General features: G+C 39.8%; 1 protein-coding gene across 2 annotated transcripts in view; it reads right to left on the bottom strand.

Annotated features, from left to right (window-relative positions):
- GAK (cyclin G associated kinase) overlaps positions 1 to 26,614 on the bottom strand; it is a 75,510-nt gene extending 48,896 nt beyond the window's left edge. For both annotated transcript variants that reach the window (XM_027745144.2, XM_027745145.2), the window contains exons 1-10: positions 26,319 to 26,614; positions 14,813 to 14,874; positions 13,368 to 13,427; positions 11,448 to 11,562; positions 10,867 to 11,009; positions 7,665 to 7,790; positions 5,715 to 5,804; positions 1,476 to 1,611; positions 757 to 869; positions 33 to 144 (exon numbers count right to left, since the gene is read on the bottom strand). In XM_027745144.2, the coding sequence (XP_027600945.1) occupies positions 33 to 144; positions 757 to 869; positions 1,476 to 1,611; positions 5,715 to 5,804; positions 7,665 to 7,790; positions 10,867 to 11,009; positions 11,448 to 11,562; positions 13,368 to 13,427; positions 14,813 to 14,874; positions 26,319 to 26,460 (1,099 nt within the window). In that variant the 5' untranslated portion in view covers positions 26,461 to 26,614. The remainder of the gene's footprint in view (positions 1 to 32; positions 145 to 756; positions 870 to 1,475; positions 1,612 to 5,714; positions 5,805 to 7,664; positions 7,791 to 10,866; positions 11,010 to 11,447; positions 11,563 to 13,367; positions 13,428 to 14,812; positions 14,875 to 26,318) is intronic.
- Between the last annotated feature and the right edge of the window lie 1,365 nt (positions 26,615 to 27,979).

The raw sequence follows: 27,979 nt of genomic DNA, 5'->3' as shown, positions 1-27,979 counted from the left end.
TACACTAAGATGACGCCTCTCTCTGCACATACCTGCATTGTACATGTTGTTGAGCTGTCCCGCGGGCTTGGAGCTCTGTGAAACAGAGGTCACAGATGTCCGAGGCTGAGCATTGTTTCCATAGCCTCCATTTTGCTCCAGGAGCTGAGGAGATTAATGCTCGCTGTGAGTATTTTCCTGCTAATTTGGCCAACTTGTTATGCTTTGCAAATTACTTTTACTGGGTGAGAACAAGCAAACTGAACCTCAGGAGAAAGCAGGGAAGTTAAGATACTTGCAGTGCTGTGCAAATTATGCACTGGACAGGAGACATCTAAGTAGGTTTCAAGTTAGTGTAGGCAGAGCCTCCATATACTAGATTTATCTGTGCAAGTTATTTATGATTAAACACAGCATGTCAAACAGAGCACTAGCATAACTAAAGAATAAACCAAGAGAAAAAGCAAGGGGTAAAAGTAGTGAGTTTTTCTTTGACTTGAGTAAGTTCCACAAGCCATGCACTAAGCTGTTTTGTTCTAATAATAAGAATGACAACTGGTTTTCTTTAACATCTCTGTGCTTTAAAAGCCACATTTTCAAGGATCCTACAAGTGATACAGATTAATTCAACTGCATTTCAAAATAAATTAGTGTGAATTTTTCAAAAACTAAGGAACAGGGGACCTGCTCTGCAATCTGTTAATAAATGCACATTCACTGGAGAAGAGAGGACAGAAAGGAAACCCAATCAATAATACTCCTATGAGACATCTTTACCTCTGTGATGGGGGATTTAGGATTGACATTCCTAGCTGCTGCAATCTCCTGCAGCTGGTTCACAAGTTCAGTGATTGACAGTCTCTCATCTGGGTTCACCTTCAAAGTGGAGCCTACAACAGGAATTCAGACAACATAACAAATTCTTCAAGGCTTTTCTCCCAGTTGATACTAATTTCTTCAGTGCGCAACAGTGCAAGAAGCAAACAAGTGAACAGAATGGAGCAACTGCTAAATCCATATCTAAATATCATTCTCATAGGAGGTATCCATGAGAAAAACATAACACTCATCAGGATTAATAATATTTCAAAGAATACACTTCAGCATCAGTTAATGAAAACCACAGAAGTAACTTTGTCTAATACTGTTGGATTTTCATATCTTTTTGGAATTGTAATTAAAGTTTCCAGTAGTCTGTTTTGAAATTTAAAGAAAAGAGAATTTTTTAAGCAAATTCAAAGAAATCAAATCAAAATCCTAGTTGTTCCTATGCACTAATTCAGATCCTAAGCAAGACGGGCAACAGAACTAAAAAAGCAAGTTTCACATCCTAATTTTTTTGATAATGGATTAAAATTATTAAGAAAACAAGAATTTGTTGCAGTTCACCTTTTTCACCATCACATGTCAATAACATTCAACTATCAGTAATACAACAGTGCCAATAGTAACATGTATCCATAAAGACACCAAATTAAATAACATTGTAAACTTACGAATGAGATCATGAAACACAGAATAGCGGGTGTCATTTTGTGGGATGACATATTTCCCATTGACTATGCGAAGTTTAGCTCCATCTTCGAACGGATGTTGCCTAAAGCACAGCAAGTACAGGACACAGCCCAGAGCCTACCAAGATAAACACAGAAATACTGCATAGAATGATAGAGTCATTTAAGCTGGAAAAGACCTTTATGGTCCTCGAGTTCAAACATTAACTCAGTACTGCCAGTCCACCACTAAACCATGTCCCTCAGTGCCACATCTACACATCTTTTAAATACCTTAAGGGATAGTGACTCAGCCACTTCCCTGGACAGCCTGTTCCAATGCCTGAGAACTCTTCCAGTGAAGAAATTTTTCCTAATATTCAATCTAAAGGTCCCCTCACACAACTTGAGGTCATTTCCTCTTGTCCTATCACTTGCTACTGGGGAAAAGTATTCCTGCCTTTTTTTAAAAAAATCAGTTAGAAGCCATTACAAGAAATCCATTTTATGGATTTCACAGTATACAAAAATAAGTAGTCTTGCAACACTGAACATGTTCAAGAACAGGACTGTCCTTTCAAAAAGGTTCGGAAGTTTTATTTCATATCTTCATCCTGTGCTGAAAGGAGACACATCTAATTTGTGGGGACAGAATTTGGTCTTTTTTATTTTTAACTCAGGTACATGCTGTTATGCAATACAACATCTAGGTGAGCAATTAAGTGTCAAGCAATTTGTTTAAATGACACTAGGGGGACACAACAGCATGTCTAAAGTGCATCTTTCGGTAAAGGTTTGAAAAAAGGAAGCCCAATATGACAGTTCCTTTATTCCCTACAGTGAGATGAGTTTTCAACTCTTGTAACAAGTAAAATTTAACAGACAAGTTCATTCAAGCCTAAAAAAAAAAAAAAAAAAAAAATAATCACAAAACCAAGACTATCACGTTCTGGGAACTTCGAAGTTCTTCCATGTATCCAATTGAGACTTGGGCAACCTGGAAAGGGAACAACCTACACAGGCAGAATTCCCTTTTGAATTCTCATCTCTGAGTAACGCAGGTGTTATGGATTAGCTGGGATAACTGCATCTGTTTACTGAAGCAAATGAAAGCTGATACAAATTTTTTCAAATAAGTTAGGGTATTAAATATACTTGCAGAGTTACACAACTGTAATAGAAACACGTTCCATTCTCACCTATAGAAGTTTGATAATAAGTCATCCAATACTTCCAAGCAACTGTTTGCACAATAGTTTGGAAAATTCCTCTTCAAAAGTTTCTTCTGGACCCTAGTTAGGTTGTTTAAGCACATGGGCTTTTATAGTAGCCCCCACAAATAAAACAAGCCAGTGAAGACATTACCTAAGAAAACTGCTTACTCTCTCCCATCCTCTGTGTGCACCATCCCCAACTGTCCTTGGCTGTCAATTTATCCCAAGAACAGCTTCAAACATCTGAAGTTATTGGAGTATCAAAGGTTTGAGACTTAGTTACTCCAAAACACTTACTGAGTCTCTCAGTCCAGGGCCAGAAATAGAGTATGTATGTTAATTCCATACATTCTTGCACATTTAACAGACAAAATTTAGTTTGTCTGTTAACTGACAAAAGTCAGTTTGTTGAAAAAAAAAGCTCTCTAACATATACACACTGAGGCATCACACAGTACACACTAATTAATCCAGCAGGGGAATACAGAAGGTACCATCTACTACCCCAAAGAAACATCTGTTTACAAAGAAGTACGGCAGATCATACTTGAGGAATGAAACTACTCCCTGCATAGTCCAAGACACCCTGCACATCAGAAGGCAGCAGGGGAGAAAAGCACCAAGGCCATCAGCTGGTGCTGATTACCTCTACACACAGGAAATGCAGAGGCCACTTAGATTTGATCTTTGCTTCAACTGGTAGAGAACGTTTTTCATTTCCTCTCCATTATCTGTAACTCAGGATTGTAACTGTGATAGATTTTGGCTATTTTAAACACCAACTGCCATTCAATTTGGCTAAAAGGCAACTTCAGTTGCAGCCACCATTCACACAGCCTCAGCACTGATGCACTTGACAGAAGGGCCCATTTCCCCAAGATGCTGTCCCAAAGCTGCACAGTACCTGTAGAGAAGTTGCCTGGGTCAGTGTGAGCATTCACATGCTAAAAGGCAAAAAAAGCAGCACCACAAAGTGACCAAAAATAACTTTTGACCTGAAATTGGGCCTTTATCAGTAGCTTATTTAAACCGTCCTCAAAAAACAGTGGGATTTTTGGAGGGTTGAGGAAGTGTTCAGGGAGTGGGAGATGAGAGTGGGCAGTGGGATTGTTTGGAACAAATAAAAATACTGTTATTTCTCCCTTGACCAGCTTCAGACAACAAGCAGCACACTTAAAGAGTTCTACAGTACAGATGCAGGATGACACAGGTATTACACCAAAATACTTTCTGAGTTGAATTAATCTACATAAATTCTAAAGGGATTGTTCAGCTCACATAGAATTAAAACCTGCAAGATATCTTACACTGACTAGAAGACTTTTTTACTAGATACCAGTAACAAGAACCCAACTTTGAAATTTTGCTCCTTAAGCTCTTTTGCTTTTTCAGAAATCTTCAAGAGTGGGTGGGTATGAAGGGCCTTCCAAGCCAAAAGATAATTTCAATGGACAAAAATCTTTATAAACGTAAAACCTGTCACTTCAGTTGAATTTCAGTTCAGGAAATCACATTAGTTTTGAAAACCTCTGGATTTAGTGTTTATTTTCTGAAGACCTCTAAACTTAGGTAGGAAATACAGAGAAAGCAGTTGGCCACATCTAAAGAACCTCTGTCTTATAATCAATATCTAATCACATTTCCATTGTGGAGTCAACGTGGCTGGTAACTGTCTTTCATCTCTACTGCTGTTCTAAGGAAAGCATTACTTCCTTCATGTTTTTAAGCTCACACAGTGACAAGCACATAGACTGCAATCATGAGTATTATTCACTCTACCTGCTCTCTTTGGAAAACTGCTTTGTTTATCCTAACCACAAACTACTAATCACTTATGCTTCCTGAGGCAGGGCCATATTCTATTGCCAAATACTTTGCATATTTTCATTGAAAGCAAAGCATAAAGAAGAAATACAGAACATGTTCCAACAAAGGCATGGTAAATGGAATAGATCTTCCAAAAAAAAAAAAAAAAAAAAAAAGAAACAAACAACATGTTAATACTAACAGATACAGAATTATTCTAGTCAAAAAAACCAAACTGTAATTGTCCTTTTCAGTGAGGCTTTTTTTTAGATAGGTTTCTAGCTTTTTGTTTAACTGGATGTAATCCTGGCTCAGATTGCCAGTATTTCATGCACGTGAAGTGACCAAATGGTCAGAAAAACGTATTTTGCTTGGTGTTTCTTCATATGCCACAAGAAAATCACCAACAGCTGTAGAAGTTGAATAAGAGTTTCCTCAATATCTTGTAACTAATTTAAGAAACTGAATGCAGTTATGAAATCCCAAATAAAACTTCTAAAGCACCAGTATTACATTTTCTCAGTCTGTCTTTTGACACACTGCAAATACAGGTAACAACTGAACAGCTTGACACCCGCCTTCATAAAAAACATCCAATAAACTAAATACCTAAGCATAATCTCACTGGGGAGCACCTTAGTGCTGCAGAGTTATGCAACTGGAAAAGGTACAACTGAGGATTTAAGAGTTACCTTTAATTCTGGCTACAGATTTTTTTAGTGAATGTTAACAGTTTATCACACTTTCCATACAAAGCATGAATGATCTCTGCATAGTTCTCATCCTTGCTATCTGTCAGTATTTTACCTAAATGCAATACCTAGACATAACCATTTTGAACTTGCCAACAGGCTGTCCCAGGATTACATGCACAGCACAGCACGAAAGGCAAGAATTTGAACGTAAGGACTCCTAACTATTATGGGTTTCTAGCAGCAAGCTCCAACTAGGCAACAGTTCTAATGAATGCTAAAGAAGTTCAGCATTGCCTCTCACAGTGGAAGTCAAGTTAGATCTGGGAGAAAACCTTGAATACTACATCTTGTTCTTTTAATATTTAGATACAGAATTCATACTATGTAAGTTTGTTTTGATATAACATACTACTTCAACATTTATTTTGGTGCTTTTATTTACTTAATCAAAAACTAATGGCAAGTCTGCAAAATCAGTTCCACTACGACATAAGCAGCTACAACACAGCAAGAGAAAAAATTCTTACCCAAATGTCCTGTTTTTCACCAATTGGAAAATTTGAATACAAGTCTATCATCTCTGGTGTTCTGTACATTGGTGTTGTATTCCTTGTGATCTGCAGAAGACAGAATTTATTGAAACAGAATCTTGAATAATAAGCTTGAACACCATTCAACCAAGGAAACAGCTCTCCATGTAGAGCAGATTGGATTCCCACTTGGAAAATTAATTTCAGAAAGACCTTGGCAAATTAGAGGACTGGGCAATCACCAACCATATGAAGTTCAATGAGGGGAAGTGATGGATTCTGCACCTGGGATGGGGCAACCCTGGATGTTTGTACAGACTGGGGAATGAGATGCTGGAAAGCAGTGCCATGGAAAGGGCCCTGGGTGTCCTGGTTGATGGCTGCCCTGGCAGCCAGGAGGGACAACCCTGTCCTGGGGGCATCAGGCAAAGCATCACCAGCCAGTCCAGGGAGGGGATTGTCCCGCTCTGCTCTGCACTGGGGCAGCCTCACCTTGAATATTGTGGCAGTTTGGGGCACTGCAATATAGAAAAGATATTAAGCCATTAGAGAGTGTCCAAAGGAGGGCCATGAAGATGGTAAAAGGCCTTGAGGGGAAACAGTGTGAGGAGTGGCTGAGGGCTTGGTGTGTTCAGCTGGAGAAGAGAAGACTGAGCAGAGAGCTCATTGCAGTTACAACTTCCTTGTGAGGGGAAGAGGAGGGAGGGACAGGCACTGATCTCTGCTCTGTGGTGACCAGGAACAGGACTCAAGAGAATGGCAAGAAGGTGTGTCAGGGGAGATTCAGGTTGGCTATTAGGAAAAGGGTCTTCACCCAGAGGGTGGTTGGGCACTGAACAGGCTTCCCAGGGCAGTGGTCACAGCACCAAGCCTGACAGAGTTCAAGAAGCATTTGGATAATACTCTCAGGCACATGGTGTGACTCTCGGGGATGGCCCTGTGCAGGGCCAGGAGTTGGACTCAACCCTTGTGGATCCCTTTCAACTTGGCATATTCTGTGAAATACTTGTCAAGGCAACAGACATCAACTGAATCCTGAAATAGTCACAACAGCTTGGATATAAGCTCAGATGAACACAGCAGTACTCAAATATTGTCACAAGAGTCCTTTCAAACTGCAAAACACATAAAACAACTATTCTACATGAGGCAAAAAGGTATAATGACGCAAACACCAAAAATCAACAATTAAACAAAAAAGTGAATTCAAGCTGCTGTGTGTACATCTCATTTTTTCATCTCACTTACAGGTAGTGCAGACACATCCAATGAGTTAAGCTCTGGATCCCTGAAGAGAACTTTTCTACCTTCTTTTTGCATTGATTATACTAGACAGTGGTACAAACTCATAATTTCTCCAGAAAACAGTGGATTGCTCTCCAGGGATGCCAGATTCCAAATCGGAGGAGTTTACAGAGACTCACAATATCAGAAGTTGCATACATGAATTTTAAGTGTCACTGTATTTCTCCTCTTGATGTATTACATTAGATTTACCAGCATTACTCTCAGCTAAAAACAAATGCAGCCCTTGAGGCACCGCAATACTCCCTATTCATATTATGCTGAGCAGATTTACCACTTCTTTATATATCACTCAACTGAAAAAAAAAACCAGATAGGAAGGTAGGAGTCACTCTGGCATAACCAATTTCTGACTTCTGGTCAGGAATGTAATTACAAAAAGCCTTACTAATGACTTGTCTTCACACCAGATTGCAGAATGGACACAAACCATGTTGAAGCAGTGCTTGTGTATGTAGTTACAAAACACAAGCTATGATTGTAACTGTAGACAGTGTTTCAACTCTGGCAGCACAAATACAAAACCAAAACTTTATAAATAATACTGTAACTGAATCAATCTTCAGGAGTCCCATTAAGCAATATCAGATTAATAGTAACAGTTAATACACTGCTGATATTAATCACATTAAAATATCTCACCTCTTCTTCAACCAGTGATCTCTTCTGTGCAGACCAGTTGTAGTCAGGATAGTAAGCTATAGTTGTAGCACTACCAAAGTCACAAAGTTTAATTGTCCCTTGGTTACTAATAAGCAAGTTTTCCACCTTCAAAAAGAGATAAGATAATAGATTAAAGATGTTTTCTTTCTGTACACTAACACACGTGCTTTTACATATCAGCTTACTTGTATAAATAAAAACTACTCACTTTAGATCAAAAGTTGTTTACAGGAGCACAGATTTCAGACAGTACTGTAGTTTTACAGCAATGTAGCCAACTTTCAAAAGGAAGCAAACCTACCATGAGCAGGAAACATTAAAGAGAGCAAGAAATAAACCCCAGGGGAAGAAAAATAATTTCCTTAGAGCCTAAGAAAAGGCCAGTTTTTCAGAGGAGCACTTGTAGAAGCAGTGTCTTGGAATCCAAATGTTTTCATGCCTAAAACTGAACACTGTTAGCTCGACTGCAGTGGAGTGGAGGTTAGGACTACCGCAGACACAAAACAGGAAGGTATTAGTACAGAAGCAATCTGCTAGGAAACACCCAGAAAGAGGCAGCTATGACCCTGTGCAGAGGCAGAAACTGGCTATTTGAGGACCACGTGCTGCCTGAATCATCATCATCATCATCCCTGCCTTCTTCTATTTCATAAATTCCCATCTTCCTGTATTTTTAAGTGAAATGGGGAAGAAACTTAAGGAAAGGTTAAAAGTAAGTACTGTGGAGTCAATCACAAAAGGGCTGAAAAATAAAATTTGTATCCCTGCACACAGTTAGGAAAAGGCGTAAAAATTAAGAGGCATATTGTGATATTAGAACACCACACTTCAGATAACTAGGTTTGTCTTCCCTTTCCCTTTGAAGCCACTTCATCTCCAGACTAACTTCTGCAAAACCTCAATTTACAGAACATCCTATTAGTTCTCCTAACACATGCCCCTTCCAACTTCTTCCATCATAAAATGAATTCTGACTGCCCTGCAGGAAGACACAAGCACTGCTAATGATGTGGTTAGACTATGAATCTCAATGAGCAATCTGAATTCCCTTCTCTGTTGGATAACCTTTGCTTACCTCTATGTACAATAAGAAGGGTAGGCATTCAACATCAAATTAAATTTATACAATAAAAATGGTCACAGTATGACCAGAGATCAAGCTCCTGTGCAGGTGTGTCCTGGATTTTGTGCTTTGATAAAGGTTGCTAATAATATAAAGCATTCCAGCTGATTATTGAGATTTTAACAGGCTCTATGACCTGTGTTTTGCAGACTAGTTGTGCACTGCATGACAAATCCTGAAAAGATGAAATTCAGACAATTAAAATATCACAAAAGCACAGATATTTTACAAATCACCCTCTAACTAGCTTTGAATTTTCATAGCTCAGCAACTGGCTAGGCTCTTTCAGTGGTGAACACATGCATTTTAAGTGCAAGTTTTATCCAAAGATCTCAGGAACAAAGAATGGACCACACTGACAAGCATGAGAAGGAAACCACAGGAGGACAGAAAAAGCCACCACTAGAAAGGTAAACTTGTTTTTAACCTGCACTGTAGAAGTTCATATTTTCAGTCAAACTAATTGAGAAAAATCTGTTAGAACTCCACCCTACCACACCCCTCCCCAAAAGTACATATTTGAGGTTGGCTATGGTTTCTACACTGCTGGTCTTAGTTCAGCCTTCTAGAAAGGGTGGCACAGTTAAATGATCTCTGTTTGGCTCCTGACTGCAGTAAGGCCTCATACTACTGCCACACAACTATCACTTTGCTTTACAGCTCCCATAAACATGAAACCAACAATTCCAAATCCCTGCCTATTTCCACGTTTCATCTCTGCCAGGATCTTACATTGCTTAAGAAAAAACAGTCCTTGAATTACAATTACTTCTATGGAGTTGGCTATGTAAGAAATTGCATATTTATTTGCAAGTCGCTTTTTTACCTTTCCCCCCCCCCCCCCCAGAAAAGAGATGCACCTTTTCTACAAGCCAGGGGCTGGTGTATGGAAATTTCAGTGAAGAATACAAGATTTTATTTTAGAAAGTAACACCAGGAAAGTTCAATCCAGACTTGGTTAACATGTCTTTGACATGACATAGAACTCTATTCAACGGTACCAAGGAAAAAAAAAAAAAAAAATGAAAAAAAAAAAGAAATGCTCTATCATAAAAAAACCTATGCTTCTGTTAATGGGCTATACTAGTGTCTAGCAAACCTTTCAACAATGTTAAAAGCACTTAACACACACTTATTTCTAAAAAGTGGTTTCATTTTCCTTGCCCTAAAACGGTTGAGTATGTGCTTACTTATGAAGGAACAAATTTTTCTTTTTTTTATATTCAGCTGAAATCACATCAAGCTGGAAACAGACATATGTGTGAAATTCAGACACTGCTTCAGGAGCAAGAATCTTCTTTCTCTCATTTTGTTTGTTTTTACAAAAGTTTGATACAAAATATTTGTAATACAACAGAATCTCACTGATTATTAAGGGCTTCTTCATCTAAGGTATAGGGAACATGAAAAGGTGAACCCCCATCTTCAAAAATACAAAATTCAAACTCAGATGAAGTCTTTTCAAATCTCCAAAGGGGATTTCAAATCTTCTAAGGGGACAACACTTTCTAGAGCATAGCGCCATAGAATCTTGGGAAAGGCTAACAGAACAAAAATACTGAGAAAAAAAATCTAACATGGATTATGCTTACCAAATTTTAAAATATGAATTAAAAAACGAGCCCTAAATTGCAGTGCAAGTTATTAGTTCTAAAACTAACAGCTTAATAACATTCTAAAAGGCAATGCAACCTTTTACAGGTAATTCAGCATTCTTCTCCTTGAAAGCTTTACCTCTTCTACTTAGACCCCCGCTCATCCCAGAACTGCAATTCACAAGCTGTAACCAGCTATTTTATCAGCAAACCAGGGTAGAATACTTTTCTGTCAGCTTGTTTGGATGGATTACAAGCAGTCCTAACCACGAGCACAAGGAAATGATATTTGAAGAGATGCAGGTATCTCAGTGATGACCTTCACTGACACTCAGCAGTGGTGGGAAGGCAATACATGTAAGCATTATGCTCAAGAGCGTCCACTATACTGGGTCAGGAGTCTCTACACTGACCCAGCCCAACAGGCTTCTTTGCTGTTTAAAAATTCAACATTGTAACACACCTTTAAATCTCGGTGGATAATAGGAGGCTTCTGCTTATGCATATGCTGCACTGCTCTGCAGGTCTGGTAAAAGATCTTCAAAACTGTGTCACAGGAGATAGGTCCTTTGGATTCTACTTTCTTTAGGAATTCCACCAGCTGTCCTGCAGGAGATCAGAGAAATTCACATAAGCACACAGAGAACACTGCAAATTCTGAAAGCTTGGTACAAATAGACAAGTGCTCCACTTGTCAAGAAAGATTTACTGTCTTGAGTTGCATTAAACAGATATTCTGAAAATGGCAAATGCACACTGACTGCAGGGACAAAAGAAATAGTGCTTTAAGGAACTACTCCTACTCTTCCTTTCTCTGACTAGTCTCAAACACAAAAAACTTAATAATTACCTCATATTTAAGACAAGGTTGAACTGCAGTCTAAAAAAACATGATCTTTATCCTATAAGAGATAAGGTTTAACTCTAGCTCCACTGAACCATGCTATCTTCAAGAAGCTTTCATAGTTTCTAAGTTATGAAGCAACCTGTGCAAAACAGCTGTCAGAAGCAATGTGCATTGCTGGGAAAAGAAATAAAATTTACCTCTACACAGCTCTGTAAGCAGAAGAAACTCTCCCTGCCCCGTGTCTGATTCTTCTTTTCCTATAGATGCTGCAGAGCAGAACTGGACAATGTTGGGATGACCTGAAAGTTTTTTCTGGAAGTAGCATGTTCAAGGAAGATGACTGCCAAGTTTATTGATACTATTGCATCCAGCAGTTCACTTGAAATGCTAGCTTAAAGCCACAGAAAGTATAACAGCTGCAATTAACATACTAAGCAAAACATTGGAAATCCATGCCTCAGCTGTAAAAAAAAAAAAACTGAGAAAGTCACACAAGCTAATGTAACAAAAAGTCAAAATAAAATAAAGTCCTTGTGATTAAGGCTCTGAGGAAACTGGACTCCATAACAGGTCTAGCTACTACCTTTTGACTTTGACAATGACTGCAAAGCATAACAGAAGTAGCAAAGAAACCTTCTATTAATCAGCTGCTTCTCTAGATGGCTGATCAAGAAGGAAGGGCTATTGTCTCCTCACCTATCCAAAGCAAGTATTAAGTATGTTGTGTTTCAGTTTTAAGTACCTAAAGTCACATTCAAAGGAAACAGAGGTCTAAAAGAGCAAGGAACTTATCCTCCCATCATCAGTAACAGTTCTTCATGGTAAAACCGTTGTCATGTTTCACTTCCAGTTCAAAAATTCAAGGCATCATTTTTGAACTATGTAAAGACAAGTACCATATAAGCAGTCTCAGTTCCTGACAGTGGAAGTCACATTATGCCTGTCTGTGTATCACCCTGGTCATACACTGAAACTCATGCCCATGAGACAAGCACACGCTATTTACAAGATGAAGAAAAAAGCAAAGATGATGTAAGTACAACAAAGCTATTAAAAGGGGTAAGTTGGTTCCACCAAATTAGAATAATTCCAACCTTATGCATCTCTTCACAACCTTCTATTCAGAGCTGCAGGAATTATTTCCATTTCACAGTTTTATCTCAGAAAGTTAGCAGCAATTAATCCTTGCTCATGTTGTACATGCACTTTAATGACTCTGAGCTGTGAAAAACATCCAAAAAACTTTCAGTTCTTTACTCTTGGCAAGACAAAGTCGGAGTAGCTAGAAAATATATGCTGTGGTAGTCTGCTCTTGCAAGCATATTTCTAGTAAATGGTGTTTAGGGTAAGATTCTGCCAAACATACCAGAAATCATAAAAAGAAATGTTTGAGTAGTTTAAATTAAGATCAGTGGGTTTGCCTGGTAATTCAAAATGAAACTGGATACTCAGAGGGGAGCACATCAGCATACCACAGCTACTCACTGACTCCTAAACAAACTGAGGGGTCTAACAGGAGATGCTGGGGAGCAAACATTGAATTTACTAAAGTTGAGGATTGAAAACACTCTGACATTATACCCTCTACTGTCTAACATCACTGAACACAAAATGGACAGCAGCGACACAGAGAAATGTCTGCTTCTTGTTTCTGATGCACGTAGTCTACTGTAATTCCTTCCTTAATATTCAGCATTAAAGCCAGATGCATCCAAAGCAGAAATTAATAGACATTTAGACTAAAAGCAAAGAGCAATAAATCCAGTGCATGAGAGGGAATTCTATTTAAGTATCATCTGAATAGTCAAAGGGTCTCTTGATCACATTCACAGGACTGCAAGAAAGCCCAAGTAGGAATTTCAATTGCTAGAAGTAAAAGTGCAAAGTCTACAATAGCTACAAAAGTTTTCTGCACACATTATGTTGCAGCAATTTTGTAAGAACCTACATTGCTGGATGTTGGTACCATATTCATAACAAACCACGAGTCAAACCTCCCTTGGAATGTCAGTCCACTTGGACAGTGTATGGCATGGAAAGAACAGAATCTGTACAGTCCTCTTTTTTTTTTTTGGTCAGAAATGTCTGATATCAGGCAATGTTAGAGAAAAGGATACCATAAAACAAACTTCCTGAATGATGGCTTTGTTCTTTTCTTCTTCATTAGACAACAGTCGCTGTCAAAAAACAGAATAATTGAGAAGAGAGTGTTACTAAAACTTACAGAATAACAGTGCATGGATTTTTTTTTTCCACAGAATACAAAGGACAAGCTGTAATCAAAAACCCAAGAAACTATGATTGGGCAGTAAACAAAGCTGGCTTATTGTACATTTTGACATTCTGCCATAAATAACACTCAATTTTCCTGGACTATTCAGTTTTAGTGATAATTGAGCAGTTGTAACTTTTGACACTCTCAAAAGTAACCACTTTGACAGTTCTCTATTGTAAAAAAAAACACTGAAGTCTCCTGGCTACAGCATTGTAGACTAACAAGGGAAGATTCATCTTCTGCCTGAAACCTTCGGTAACAACCTTCAACCCACTCTATACAAAACTCCTTCCAATTACGTAGCCCAGCTTTTTCAATGGTTATTGACTAATCAGCAGCAGAGTCAAGCACTACTTTTACCAAAATCACTTGGAGTCAACATTTGGCTATAATCAGCCTGAGCATATGCTATAAAAGTACAAGTTTCACAGAACAGAGGAGGTACAGTAATGGTTCACCTTTTATCTGTTATTTTTTAAGGGGGTTACTTTTGGAAGACATTTTGGATACATATAATATACGGGTTTGGTCACATGTTTTGCTATTGTAGGATGTGGTATGAAAAGAAAAAAACAGACAAGTAACTACCGATGGTATAATGCCATCTTACCTCTCCAACACCTCATATTACCACCCTTTTCACTCTCTCTCTACAGCCACAAAATATCCCCTCTCCAAAAATTAAGCTTTTTTTGTGGTGAACATAACTGGCATGATTTACTTTTCAGCAAAACATGATTAAGTAAATGACTTCACTTTATTCTCCTTCCCAAAATACTTCAGTATTTCAGTTGTTTACAGCTGTTTATTATAAGCATTTAGAAAACAAGAATCCAGAGAAGTGTCTCTTAAAAGTACTAGGCTGAATGTTTAATCAATGACTCAAAGTGTGGAGCACTATTTTTAACACTCAGAAGACTTACTCTGAATGTACAAAGGTAGGCTAAATCTGCTTCTGAGGAGAGAAAAATATTCCTGTACTCCACTCCAGGTAACTAGGAAATATTCTTTTTACCCAAGCAATAAAATGTCTGGGACAAGGTCATGAATTTCTGGACTAAATGAAGTGGCACCTAACAGATGAATTCCCGAGTTTTGCCATCTAAGTATAAAGTGCAGCCTCCTAAGAGAAATGACCCTTCTAAACAGTGTGCTACAAACATCACAATTATTCTGGATTTTTCAAAATTACTTGTTCAGTGGCACACATAAGGAATAACTGCCATGCTAGAGCATCAAGCTAAAACATAGACCTTATAAATCTGCAGTGAAAGAAATTAGTATTACCTTTAAAGCATAATCTTTGCCACTTCCAAGATCTTGAGCTTCATAGACAAAAGCAAAACCCCCTACAAGAAGAAGGCACATTAAGTCAGATTTAATTTCAGTATTCAGGTACATCATTCTTTTTAGTATAACAGAATTAATACATGAATTCATATACTTTTCCAAATGTAACAAGCATACATACTTCCAGTGGCTTGCCAGGAGTGCTGGTTACCTACATCCAAGATTCAAAATATTTCATTCCTTTCTTTTACATATGCCAATAGCACATTGTCTTTGTTAGCTTCCTGCATTTTTTTAAGTCTGCATATGCAGATTTCCTAGGAAGCAATTTTTTTTTCAAAGGTCCTTGTAAAACCAAGACCCAGTACAGCCAGTATTACCCAATGACTTCAATTAAACTTCTTGGTATTATACTGTTAGGCTTCCTATAAAAAAAAAAACCCAGCAATAATCAAAGGAGATAAAATTTAAACATACAACTCCTACTTTTAAGATAATTGCCATGCTTCAGGCTTCATGTTAAAAACAGAAAGCGTTTTCAAACACTGAAGCACACATTTCCAGTGAGGGTGATATTGTTACTAAATTGCAACTTGTTATTCTATACAGCATTATTTTCCTTTTGTCAAAGCATCTATTTTCTCAAACACTTCCACTTTGCTCAAGAACTCTGTGCAAACTTCTGTAGAGTAAAAAATTTAGCAGAGTTACAGGTCTGCTAAGTTTCCTCATTGGCCACCCATGTTAATCTAACTATCTAAAGAACATATTTATAAAATTCTAATCTATTTTTAAGACTCCACTGTATCATTTCCATTTCTTCTGGGAACATCATCCTTGTGGCTACACCAACAGTGTGGTGTATGCGGTCTATGGCAGAGTATCTTTAATAGAGTAAAAGCCAAAGTGACGAACTTCAATTATTTGCCTTCCTACTCCTCTAGCACAAAATCTATTTTCATTGAACTACAAAGCAATGTTCTCTCTCTAGGAACAATTTGGAGAATAAGCACAGAAGATATCAGAACTACAGAATTTCACCAGTCAAAAAGGGAGAGAACAGGACGACTAAATAATGAACCATCGCAGAGAAGAAATAAGCTGACAAGGCACTTTTTCAAAAAGATGCAGAATCCAAATCAGTACAGTCACATTAGTACCCGATACCTTCTCTGTAAATGAGAAATACTAACATGAGGCTGAAGTGAACACAGTATTTGTTTTGTGCAATTTAATCAAATACGAGTCTTTTCAAGAAGTAATCACAAAAATTTTACATGGCCACTGAGCACCACAGTGTTCTCCAGGATTCCTGAATGGTCCCACCCATACATCTTCTTAATTTGCTACCAGCATCCACAACGTGAAACAAACAAATGACAGGTTCCTGGATACTGTCTTTGCTTTTGTGGCTGCAGTTCAGAGGTGCCATACATTACCCACATTTATCCATTTACCATGATTCATTCTGCAACATCAGGTTTGGCACTTCCCACATTAGGAATTTCCCCTAACTTTTTGAAAGCCTCTAGTTCCAGTGTTCTGATCAGCAATTCCAACCAGCATTTTGGGCATGGATGGGACAGGGGCTGGAAACAGAATGAAGTTCACAGTTACCAGCATCTCAGAGCATTACCTGAAGACACTTTGCTCCTCTCTGAATGAGAACATATGCAAGAAAAACATGGCTCTGGAGAGCTCTGATCAGTTTGGCTACTCTTTATAGATTTAATAGAGCTGGTGAAACAAGGAAGAGAATCTGTGAGTCATCCTTCCACTGAAGGCAGGTGCTGGGAAACCTTGGGTTTTGACTGGTCTCCCCAGCCAGCTCCTCATAGCCACCCAGAGGCATTCCTCAGGTTTCAGAGTTTCCTGCCCCAGTGAGCTGCAGGCCCCTACACCAGTGTACAACAATCACTGCACCACAGGGCTACTGTCTCCGTGTCTTCACCCTACACAGATCCCACAGACCTTCTACACAGTCAAAGTACTGCTGGCCCTCCAGAAGTCTTAACATTCATCTTAATAAATATTTCAGTCATTTTATTCTAATAACCCTGCAAGCTGCATCTTGAAAATATATGCTTCGATTTACGAAAGTAGGGCCTTCAGGTCAGCACAAATTTCTAACACAAAATTACATCACAGTTAGTTTTCTGGAAGGCATTCAAGGGCAAAATGGTGACAGAGGAACCCCAGAACGGTTGTTCTGCAAGCTCAGTTCAGCTGCATACACTGTCAAGGATTCCACAAGGGCTGGAACAGGGAAAGTCTACTCTGCATCTCAAGCACACACTTCTCTAGTACCTGTATAAATACAAGTATCCACAGACCTACATACATGCACTCCGAAACACAACCATGCTTCATACAAATGCATTGAATGTCCTCTTGGAAATAATACAGGTGAAAGCACCTATGAATCAGAATTAACTCACAATCAATTCAGTCCACTGTTTTCAAGCATATCCAATTAACAACCAAAGTGATCCAAACTTTTAAGAAGACCCCTAGAAACATTGCTACCTTTCCAACTACTTTACCTGGTGTGATAAGCTTTCCTAGAAGCTCTTCCTCCAGTGTAAGAAATGCTTACAGTACAGACCAAGTTGCACAATATCACCAAGCTGAATCCTGTTGACACTAAGTATGAAGGAGCAAAAGGAGGAATTCATTTACCTTACTAAAAATGTTAAAGTAGTCTTCAAAAAAGTTGTATTTCAAGTTTTTGTGAAAAGTCCTGATCATCATACAATCCTCCCAAAACCCTGGACACATTCCTAGATGCCCCAAAATTTCCTCCCTCAATCAGAAAATAACCTTGAAATTCATGCCTAAAACTCAATCACATTTATGAAAACAACTCAAGAAGTTCACTTCTTGATGGAGAAGTCTGGGTTTTTAACAGAATCATCATGTTACAAACAACTCAGAAGGGCTTCTGAAGATTAAGTTATCCTTTTGTATTTAAATTAATCTCATTTCCAACCAAAAACCTAATTTTAGTCCTCTTCATTCCTAGCTAGGAATCTAAAGTTTTATATTCAGCTTCATGACTACTTCAAAACATACTGGTAGTTAAATTTCAATACTCACTGCAAAACATAAATGTTAATTCTGGCATTGCATTGCAAGTGAACATTGCACCACTTTGTGCAACGCTAGCAGTGAAGCAAGTAACTTGTAAAAGTTACAAATTCTTGTTATCAACAGAAGTTAATACATGCTCTGTCTAGGCTAAAGCGCAGATAATTAACTTTCAGCGAAGCACAACTGATTTTCCCTGGACTGAAACTGGCATACAAAATGTCCAAACTAAGATTTTGCTGAGATCAAATTTAAACCTGGCAAGACTCAACTTGTGTTTTAGCAAAATACTTAGATCAATTACTACACTTTAATAGGTAAGAAAAGGCAAAGTAATGAAGAGAGTCTTCTTTAAGGCCATTTCAATGGTAGTACATGTTACCTGAGCTCCTAGTACAGTAGGATCCCACAGTTTATACAGACATATTAGAATAGTAAGCTGAAGGGAGAAACTTCATTGAAATAGCACTAGCTTGAGAGTAGATAAGTAGCTTAAAAGATGCATTTTTATTTTACTGATTATACCTTAAATTCAAGTACTGAAATGCTAAACTTTGCAAAATTCCAGAGAAAAATCAGTGGCATGCATTGTTAATTGCTACTTCACTGCGACTGTTGTACAGAGAATCCCACTCCTAGTGCCTACAATCTCATCCTTAATAGCTACGCCACTTGAAAGTAATGTTTTGAGAGGCAGTTTCCCATTCTGTCATTTTACTGTTTCACCTGAACACAGTTCAGTTCCATACAACACTGCCCATTCCATGTAACGTCTGGCTCACTACTACTGCAGCACCACAGTTGATACTAAGTTTAAATTCATGGATTTTCTGGGATACACCAAGGGAGGCAGAATAAGTTGTGAAGGTACTTCTAATTTAGATTTGCTTTTTAAACCATCTGTTATTGGCGAAAACAATTCTTACACAAAAGGCAAAATAAGCCCTACTGCTTCACTCTTAGATCCAGTTTTACTTCAGGTTGATGCTGGCTCTCTTAAAGCAGTTTTAATATACCCTCAATAGAGACAAGTTTACTGGTAGAACTTCTCCTCTACCATAACAGTTTACTCCAGGCATTCTGACCAATATATTTTGCAAAAATGGAGAAAAAAAAGGGGGAATAAAAAGCACTTTCAACACAGCTGTACAAACAAACACCTGTATAGTAGACAGGTAAGGCAAATGATAAAGTGAAAATTAACAGTATAACTTCTAGAGGTCTATAAGGAATGTAATTACATTTGGGGTGTTTTCACTCATTTTTTTCACTCATGTAAACATCTGTAGGTGGTTTTAAGGCAGTTTTCTGAAGCTTTCTATAGCGGCAAAATCATCTTAGTATTTCCCCATACAGGTAGCCAGTGTGTATATACGGACACACCCATTCCAACCCTTGCCCCAAGAGACAGGTTTTGCACTGCTGAAGCATTTCTGAGCCCCATTCTCGGAGCACAGTCCAAGCACTCAAAAATGGTCTCTGACCAACATTTTCTGCCACACAAATTGTGTCAGAAGGAAACCGGTTTTGTTTCTTTTTCTGTAAACACAAGCTCACAGATAAAGGTTCACTAGAGAGCACCACACCAACTCATGGAAACAGTGTAGCCAGAGTACTACAGTCAGTCCTGGAAGCAGTCTTGCTCCGCAGCAAACCTGGAATAACAAGGTAACACAAGAACACAAAACTTACCAGCCCGACCTTCCTGCCCCACACTGACAGTCCTTTGCATCGGGAACCAGCTCTACCTCATTTGCTTTTATAGTGAGCACGCTGCACTCATCCTTACACCACCACAGCCCACAGGCATTGTTCCTGACAGTACTTCATAATTCTCTTACAAAGATTAGAACATCCTTTCTGTTCTAACCAAGAGATTTGGCTTCTCCCTCAAGTTAAACCCAGTCATCCCATAATACTGAATAATTTCACTACACTGTTAATCCAATTGGATCTTAAACTGTTCTTTTTTATCCCATCCCTGTTTTTCACATCTCCACAGATTTTTATTTTTTTTTCCAGACCAGCCATTTCAGTGAAATGACAATTTCCTACTTGGCAGCTGGAGAAGCATCGAAACAGGAACATGAACCACAAAACAAAACTGCTTGCTACTGTAATACACTGTTTCATTACAGACATAAGTAGCCATGAGAAAGAGAGGGTGTGAACAGTTTCCTGTTTGTAACTACGTCATATGACTTGTCCACGCCCCTCTCAAATACTGACCAAATTTGTTTCCATGTCACTTTTGAGTAGCTTACATTTCAACTATAACATGATTGAAACACCGTAACTCTAACCTGGACTATAAAGTTACAGTGCATCTTACCTGAATGCTTTTCTATCAGAATACAGGAAGCATCCTTAATCAAAACAGAAAAGATTCCGCTATTGTTGCCAAGCATTGATTCGGAAGCATGTTTTTTTGAAGTCCAGTAATGTGTTCGAGTCAATTCCAAAGTCCTAATAACAAGATGAAACTGCCCCAAAAATGAAGGATGGTCCTAATTTAACGATCAGGACATTTTCCCACAACCTTGAGAAGCAGAAAGGTTTCAAGAATATCCTGAAACTTTCAGAGCTCCTCTGCAGGCAGGAAGTGCTGTAGCCAAGAAACACTGGCTTTAAAAAATACCACTGTTCTGCTTCACGTTGAAAACATCCTCTACATCTACAGTAAAGGGAATGCAACTGGAAAGCTGCTAGGTCAGGTGCTTTAGCTGTTCTTTAGAAATCATCATCTTTTTTTCTCCATCTGTCAGCAAATAAAACAATGTTCACAGAAACTTGACCGTTAAGCATTCATTGTGCCTCTGCTGCCAGAATTTACAAATTAAATCCACCCAAAAAATCAGTACTTAATTACATTACCACTATCCTGGGAATCCAGTACTTGCAGAGACCATAAAATTGTTCCTATAAGCTTTGTAAACTGCAATACTGGCTGTTCACCCTCAAAATACTGAGGAAGCCTTGAAGTCTAAAGCAGCTTTTTTTTTTTATTGTTGTTACTTTAATGACAGACACAAGTTTCACCTTGTCAGAAAGCAGCTTATAATAAGTCACCTGGCTTCAATTCATGACATCTTGTTTAAACTCAAAAAAACCCGTCAAAATCAAATAAAGTCTGCAGCCTATTGCTACCTTTCTGACTAAGGAATGATTCACTATGATGAAAAAGTTTTAGACTCAGATCAAAGAATTTGAATAATGCATGGTTTTGTCATCATGTTTCTCTTCTTGTGTGCTCTTTTGTCAACATTTGTTGCTCAAAGGAAGCACAAGAAATCATTACAAATGAAAAACAGTGTGCTACAGAACTTGCTTGTTCCCCGTTTTTCACACAGCCAAACACCTGATTTTTTTTCCTCAGTTGTTCAGCCTCACATGCAAAACAAGCAACAAAAAGCATTGGAAAGTTGTGAAGTGTACATGGACAGTTAGACAAAGAGGAACCAGAAGTATTATTTTAACCTAGATATATTTAAAAAGTGAGATTTCATGCAATTTCCTTCCATGTAACTTGATCTAGACTTTCACTGGCTTTTTTCAGCATACAGAGAATCTGCTCTAACCATATGGAACTTCCTTGTAATGGCAGCACAACTGGACAAAGTGACACTCACAAGGAAGATTCACTTTGGTTTATTTGCAAAATACTGTTATATTGAGAGGAAAATCTTCTATTAAAAAAGAATAAATGACTAGTATTAATATTAACCCACATTAAAAAGCCTTGACAAATTGATATTGCACATACTGAAGGTCACAGTCCTAGGCTCAACAGATAGGAGTAAGAAAAATACATGTCTATTCTTAAAGTTTTTTCTAAACTAAGGAACAATGTAGTGAGAAGGAAATACCATTATGTCTAAATAAAAACAAGACTAAATGTATTCTGAGCATATTATGAACTTGTAATTTATTCAGAGTCTAAAGTAAAACGATGCTGAAACAAAACAGAAGTTCCACTGCTTCATCTGGTACCTCTGAACTGTCTGCAAAGCCATTTTCCAGAACTTCTCCCAGCCTTCCCATACATACATCAGCATGAAAAGGTCAATGTGTTTCATGAGATAAAACTTGTATTTGAAGAGTTGGCAAGCACTTCACAAACATCAATGAAAACTCCCTCTTTCTTTTACTGTTCACTTGAGGCCATTAACTCCTCGGTTCCTCTGCAGGAGAACCTCACACACTGAAACGCTAATTTCACCACTTAGTTTTTGCTGCATATTTGTCAGGCCAAAGAGTACCTGGTCAAAGTAGTAATACAAATAAATTTCAAACAAGTTGCAACTAGCATACATGAGAGCAGGCAGCTCTCTTTAAGCTCTGAAGGACAGCGTTGCTCATTCCATGTCATCACTGACAAGACCCAAGTTGCTGTATGTAATTATTTTTAAGTTGAACCAAGACACCACTGCCCAACACATATAAAATCAAAGACTTTGTCAACAGAAGATATTAAATAATTTATGACCCACTATAACTGTTTCCGCTACCCCAATAATACAACAGCTACTTGCTTTTACAAAACAAAAGGGCTCAACGGAAACATTCAAGGAACAATATGATTGTAGTTAAAGTCTGCATAATTTTTAAACACATGAACAGTTTTACTAATATCTTAGTTATCAAATCATTTCATTTGTGCTGTAAAGACAGGAAAATTTTTATTGAGCATTTGTTCAGCACACAGCAAACAATTAGCTAACTACCAAAGCCGCTACAACTGTGCAATTTACAATTATCAAAAAAATTCAACCTTCCTTGTAGTTTTGAAACTTGACAGTGCATATCACAGGACATGCCACTCTCATATCAGTTTACACTCCCATCAGAGTACCATTACTAGACAGAATTAGGGAATGAGTTTCTATAATTTCTCCACCATCTTTGGCATTGTCAGTCTCTCAATGAATACTCTGACAGCTCAATGACAGTCATATTCCTTCTACAGTATAGGCAGAGATCAAGAAATTTTCCGTATTTACTTATCCATCATCTTTTAGTGCCTCCATTAGCATGTAAATAGGCATATGGTATATCAGATGAGATGTTTTGTCCAACATAGGCAAAACAAAAAACACCTGTACTGTCTAGTATTAAAAAACAACTTTGCAAGGTTGGTTGTGCAAATACAGCAGCTTTTAGGAGCAAGAAACAGGAAATTTCTGAAAACTACTTTTCAGCATACTGTGGTCAGTCGCTTTCCCCACTCTCCCCCAAAGCCAAACGTGCAGGCTACATTGATCATTGAATCAGTACGGACAACCTCAGTCCTTCAACCATTTGGTACAGACTGATATGTGAATCCCAACATTCTTGAAAGGGCAAGAATGTTCACTGAAGACACAAAAAGTCAGCATAAAATGCACACACTGTTCACATGAATAGCAAGGGAATAGTAAGAGATCTGACAGGTGACAGTTTAAGCCCCTCTCACCTAACTCTAAAAAACTTAAACATGTTAGTAAGCATTTGGAGAGCTCACATGTAGCTGGTCTACATGTACACAACCATCCTGATGAGAGCAGACACCCGTGTTGGAATTGAGACAGGTATAGACTACTTAGACTTGACCAGTGAATTATGGCCATACAAGAGAGTGCCCTCTCTGATAAAATATGAGATAGCTACATTTACTAATATCTACTAATTAGATATGCAACCTGTGACTATTTTACTGAAGGAAAATTGGGGGGGGGGGGGTCTGTGTGTTTAACTGGAGGACCCAAAAGAGCCACAATACCCTGAAGCCACCATCATACAAAGGGCAAGTATGGATTATACATAAAGACCCCAATCCATTTCCTCTAAAATCTCTTACCTGCAGTGAGCTACTGAAATGCTCAAACAAAAAAAAAACAAACAGGATACCATATTTTAGGAGTGCTCAGTCCAGCCTGTGACATACTTAGTCTGCCCTTGCATTCAGAGGTAGTATCAGTGCTAGAGACCATCACCAGCTCACCCCCCTGGGTTGCTCTCAGCCTCCTGCAGCAGCACACCATGTTTGAAGCTAGCCCAGTCCTACTCCTAGCACGGCACCTCCGCAAAATGAACAGAGAAACACATCCAAATGAACTGTGCAGCGAGTCTCAGCTTACGGCACAGCCAAAGGTGTACCTGCATCAACACCGATGGCCAGCACACCACAGGGCTGGAGGGAGCTGTGGGGCACAGGAACCTGTGCTGCCATAGGATACTGTGCCACACTAAGCCACAGGCCCTGCTCACACCAGCTACAAACAAAGCAGAATCTATGATCCTACAGAAGGGGACACCTCTCTGTACTGGCAGATGTCACACAGTTCACCGTGGATGAGAAATCTAAATTCAGAAAGCAGCATTTGACTTTCCAGTAGGGAATTTGGCATGAAAGGACTCATCTAGAAGAAAAACAGATTCTGTATTTGTAAGCATGGAAGGGAATACTTTTAAGCCACAGTTATGGACACATGTATCAGAAAGTGTCACACACAGGTTCAGAGCTGAAAGATAAATGCAATTTCAGCAACAAAATAAAGTATATGCTAGAGACAAATTCAAGTCTGAAGACAGTAGGAGAGGCTGGGACTTCTATATTTTATATCTATTTTATGTTATTACTCAATAGACCCTAGGGGTTTTTTACACCAGCTTTGTTGGCTAGCAAATCTTACTTTCTAGTAAAAGCAAGCGGTAAGCCCAACTTCAGTTGGCACAACAGAGAAAGAAAACAATAAAAACCATAATACTGCAACAAACATGGAACATGAAGCAGTGGTTACAGACAAATTGTAAAGAACACCAAAGTTAAAGCAAGTCCCCATTTGCTTTAAGTATTCTACCCTGGCATCTTTCCCCTGACATTTTACAATGCCTGTGCCAGATCCTGGGAAAGAGCAGGCTGCTGTCAAAGTAAATATTCAAATACTTGCTTCAGAACCAAGAACTAAACAGCAGATACACCTCAAAAGTAGCTTCCTGTCCTAACTTTCCTTTGTCCTTTTGAAACTGCTGTGGTCACCGCCTGCAATAATGTTACAATATCAGCAGCACAGACAGTTCTTTTAGCGTTCACACCATACTGAGTGCCTGCATTTCACTCACAACTCTGACCATAAAGAAGCCGTAGGTAAAGGCTGATGGCCAAATAGGACTTGACATTTAGTACTGTTTTAAATGCAACTTACTGCATAAGAAATTGCCAGGTTCTGTCTAAGCTCATGTGCCAAAAGTGCTTAAGCATTCAAATGACAAATTAAAGCAATGGTGAAGACCAGTTTCCTGTTGTTTTACACCACTAAGTTTCTGTAAGTAGCTTGTAAGTAGTTTGAAGTAGCTAATCTTAAAGAATCTAATTTTTCTTCCATGCAGATCACCAAGGTTTCAACAAAAAACTACTTAAATACCAGACAATTCCAAGAAGAAACTACAGAAAGTAACCCTAATAATGAAAAGGAGCTCTGAATAGAGCTTTGCAGTATTTAACCTAAATAACATCAACTACCTGTACAAAATTAATGAAACATTTAACTGCATTAGGATGGACAAGTTCACATTTTAGTCTTTTGAGACTAGCTTTTGGTGGGTCTTCTGCTTGAGGAAATAATTTCTCTGATCACAAGCACAAGAAGATCCAAATTTCTGCTATTATCTAAGTAATTTGCACACACCAAACACAGCACCCATTCTAAAACAGATTGGCAAGTGGTGTGCCAGGATACCTACCCGAAAATTCAACGAAACTGAAAACTGCCCAGGCATTCAATTCCTGTACTCTAGCAAAGTCTATGTGCACAGTGCGATCAGCCTCCTGACACGAGTGTTTAAAGCAAACATGTTTTCCTGCATTTCACAGTCTTCCGAACAACCCGAAGCAACACAGGCAAACTTGCACCTTTGGCGTACTATTTATACGTTGTCATTTAAAAAAAAAAAAAAAAAAAAACAAAAAAACAAAACAAAACAAAAATGCAACCCAGCATTCCCACGAGGTCCTTGGTAGATTATGAACTCCTCTGAGTTCTGTTACGCGGTGAAAGCACTTAAAACCACAAAGCAAGCGAAGAAGCGGCCACACAACACACCAGTTCTTCCGTGGCTCCCGTGTCCCGAAGCGGGACAATTACACCCAGCACGGCTCACACAGCCGGGCCTCAGGAAGCACCCCCGTGGCAGTGGCAGGCGCCGGGCGCACCCGGGACCCCCGGAGGGAACCGGCCCTTCCCAGGGGCCGGAACGCTCCGTCCCGGCCGCCGCCCGCCCGCCCCCACCAGGGCGCGGCCTGCCCAGGAGGAACCCTCCCTGTCCAGGAAGGGGAGAGGGGGAAAGGGGAGCGGGAGGCCCGCCGCGAAGCCCGTCCGGGCCCCGCAGCGCCTGAGTCCGCCCCGCACGGCCCGGCGCGGCCGCCGCCCGCTCTCACCCTCCGCGATGACCCGCTTGATGCGCAGCTTCATCTCGCCCATCTCCACCGTCTGCCCCACGAAATCGTTCTGGTCGCGGCTGGCGGCCCCCAGGGAGCCAGGGCCCGCCAGGAAGTCCAGGGCGGACTGGAGGAGCGACATGGCCCCCGGCAGGCACTGCCCGGCGGCGGCCGGGCGCGCAGGAGCGGGATGGCACGGAGGGTGGAGGCGGCGGTGGCCGGCGGAGCGGCTCCGCCGAGCTACGGGCAGCGGGACCCCTGCGCCTGCCGGGCCGTCTGCGCGACCGCCCTTCCCTTCGCTCCGCTCCCGGCCGCTTCCGGGGCCGCTGCGTCATTTACGCGCTCCGGGCACCGCCCGCCCAGCGCCGGCCCCGCCCCGCGGCGGGAACGCGCCCGAGCGCCCGCCTGAGCCCGAGCCCGAGCGCGCTCCCGAGCCCGAGAGCGCTCCCGCTCCCGTTCCCACTCCCGCTCCCGGTGGCCGCGGGAAGAGCAGCTCGCCCTCTCGCCCAGCTGCCCGCGGCGTTTCGCCCTAGGAATCACAGAATATGCCGACTTGGAAGGGATCCATAAGGATCATCGAGCCCTGCACAGGACCCTGCTCGGGAGTCACACCCATGAGCATTGTCCAAGCGCTTCTCGGGAGAGGCCTATGGAAAGGCGGAAAGGTTTTATATGCCGGCATACTTCCTGTTGAAAAGCAGAGGAAAACAAGGTTGTGCCTAGTTTGCATTCCTGTTCCACTGTTACTAGTTTGCATTCCAGTTCTGACCACCACACCGGACTGCAGCACGATGGTGGAGCTGTGCTCCAGCCTTCCCATTTTAACTCTCGTCTAGTGCTCTTCCTTCTACAGCTTCACTCAGAATGAACCACAAGTCGTTCTGGCCAAAAAGGAAGGTGGTAAAGAAAGAATTTCCTTTTGTGTCACAAGGTCAAGACAGGGCAGAACCATAAACTGGGGTGCCATAAATGAAAAGTTCCTTCCGTCTATTGGTACATAGTAAAGATATGCCCTTTAATTTCCATTCCAGTAATTGCTTTCAGCTTCTTAGGGATTAAATTAAAAAAATAGCACTGAATTCGCATTCTATTTTGCATTTATCCAAAATATAACTAGAAAAATGGCACATATAACAATATCTCCATAGCTCCAGATAGGGTTCATTAGGTTCAGCACAGATGAAAATCTATTTTAGAAGTACATCTCAGAAGATTAAATACTTCTTCAGTGCTTGTATTTTTTAGTGCAACTGCTCTTGTGATGTACTCTGAAAGCATGAGTCATAAAACTAATCCTCACACAAAGCAAACAGAAGTTTGACCTTTCTTAATTTAATATCTTCATTTTGCATGCAGAGAACCCTCCATTTCTTCTGAGGTCAGAAATACACAAAAGGCACTTTTACAGCCAAGCTGGCACTTCTGTCCATTCATTTTCTTTCCTAATTACCTGTTCTAGGTTTGAGTGAAACCATGCCCCTTTGAAAGATTTAGGCTTCATTCTGCCTCACACAATCCAGCAAGAATAACCATCTTTGGGAAGTGCCTACGCAAACTCGCTGTTTGAAAAAGCTCTTTTTCAGAGCAGCCACTAATACCTCCACATGTTACACCCAAATAATTTTGTGCAGTACAAATTTTTCATTCATGCAGCTCTTTGC

Source organism: Pipra filicauda, unplaced genomic scaffold (genome assembly GCF_003945595.2).
Source record: "Pipra filicauda isolate LSUMZ 115617 unplaced genomic scaffold, ASM394559v2 scaffold163_size1657671_pilon, whole genome shotgun sequence".
In the NCBI taxonomy this organism is placed as follows: Eukaryota; Metazoa; Chordata; class Aves; order Passeriformes; family Pipridae; genus Pipra; species Pipra filicauda.
This window is presented reverse-complemented; position numbering and strand designations above follow the sequence as displayed.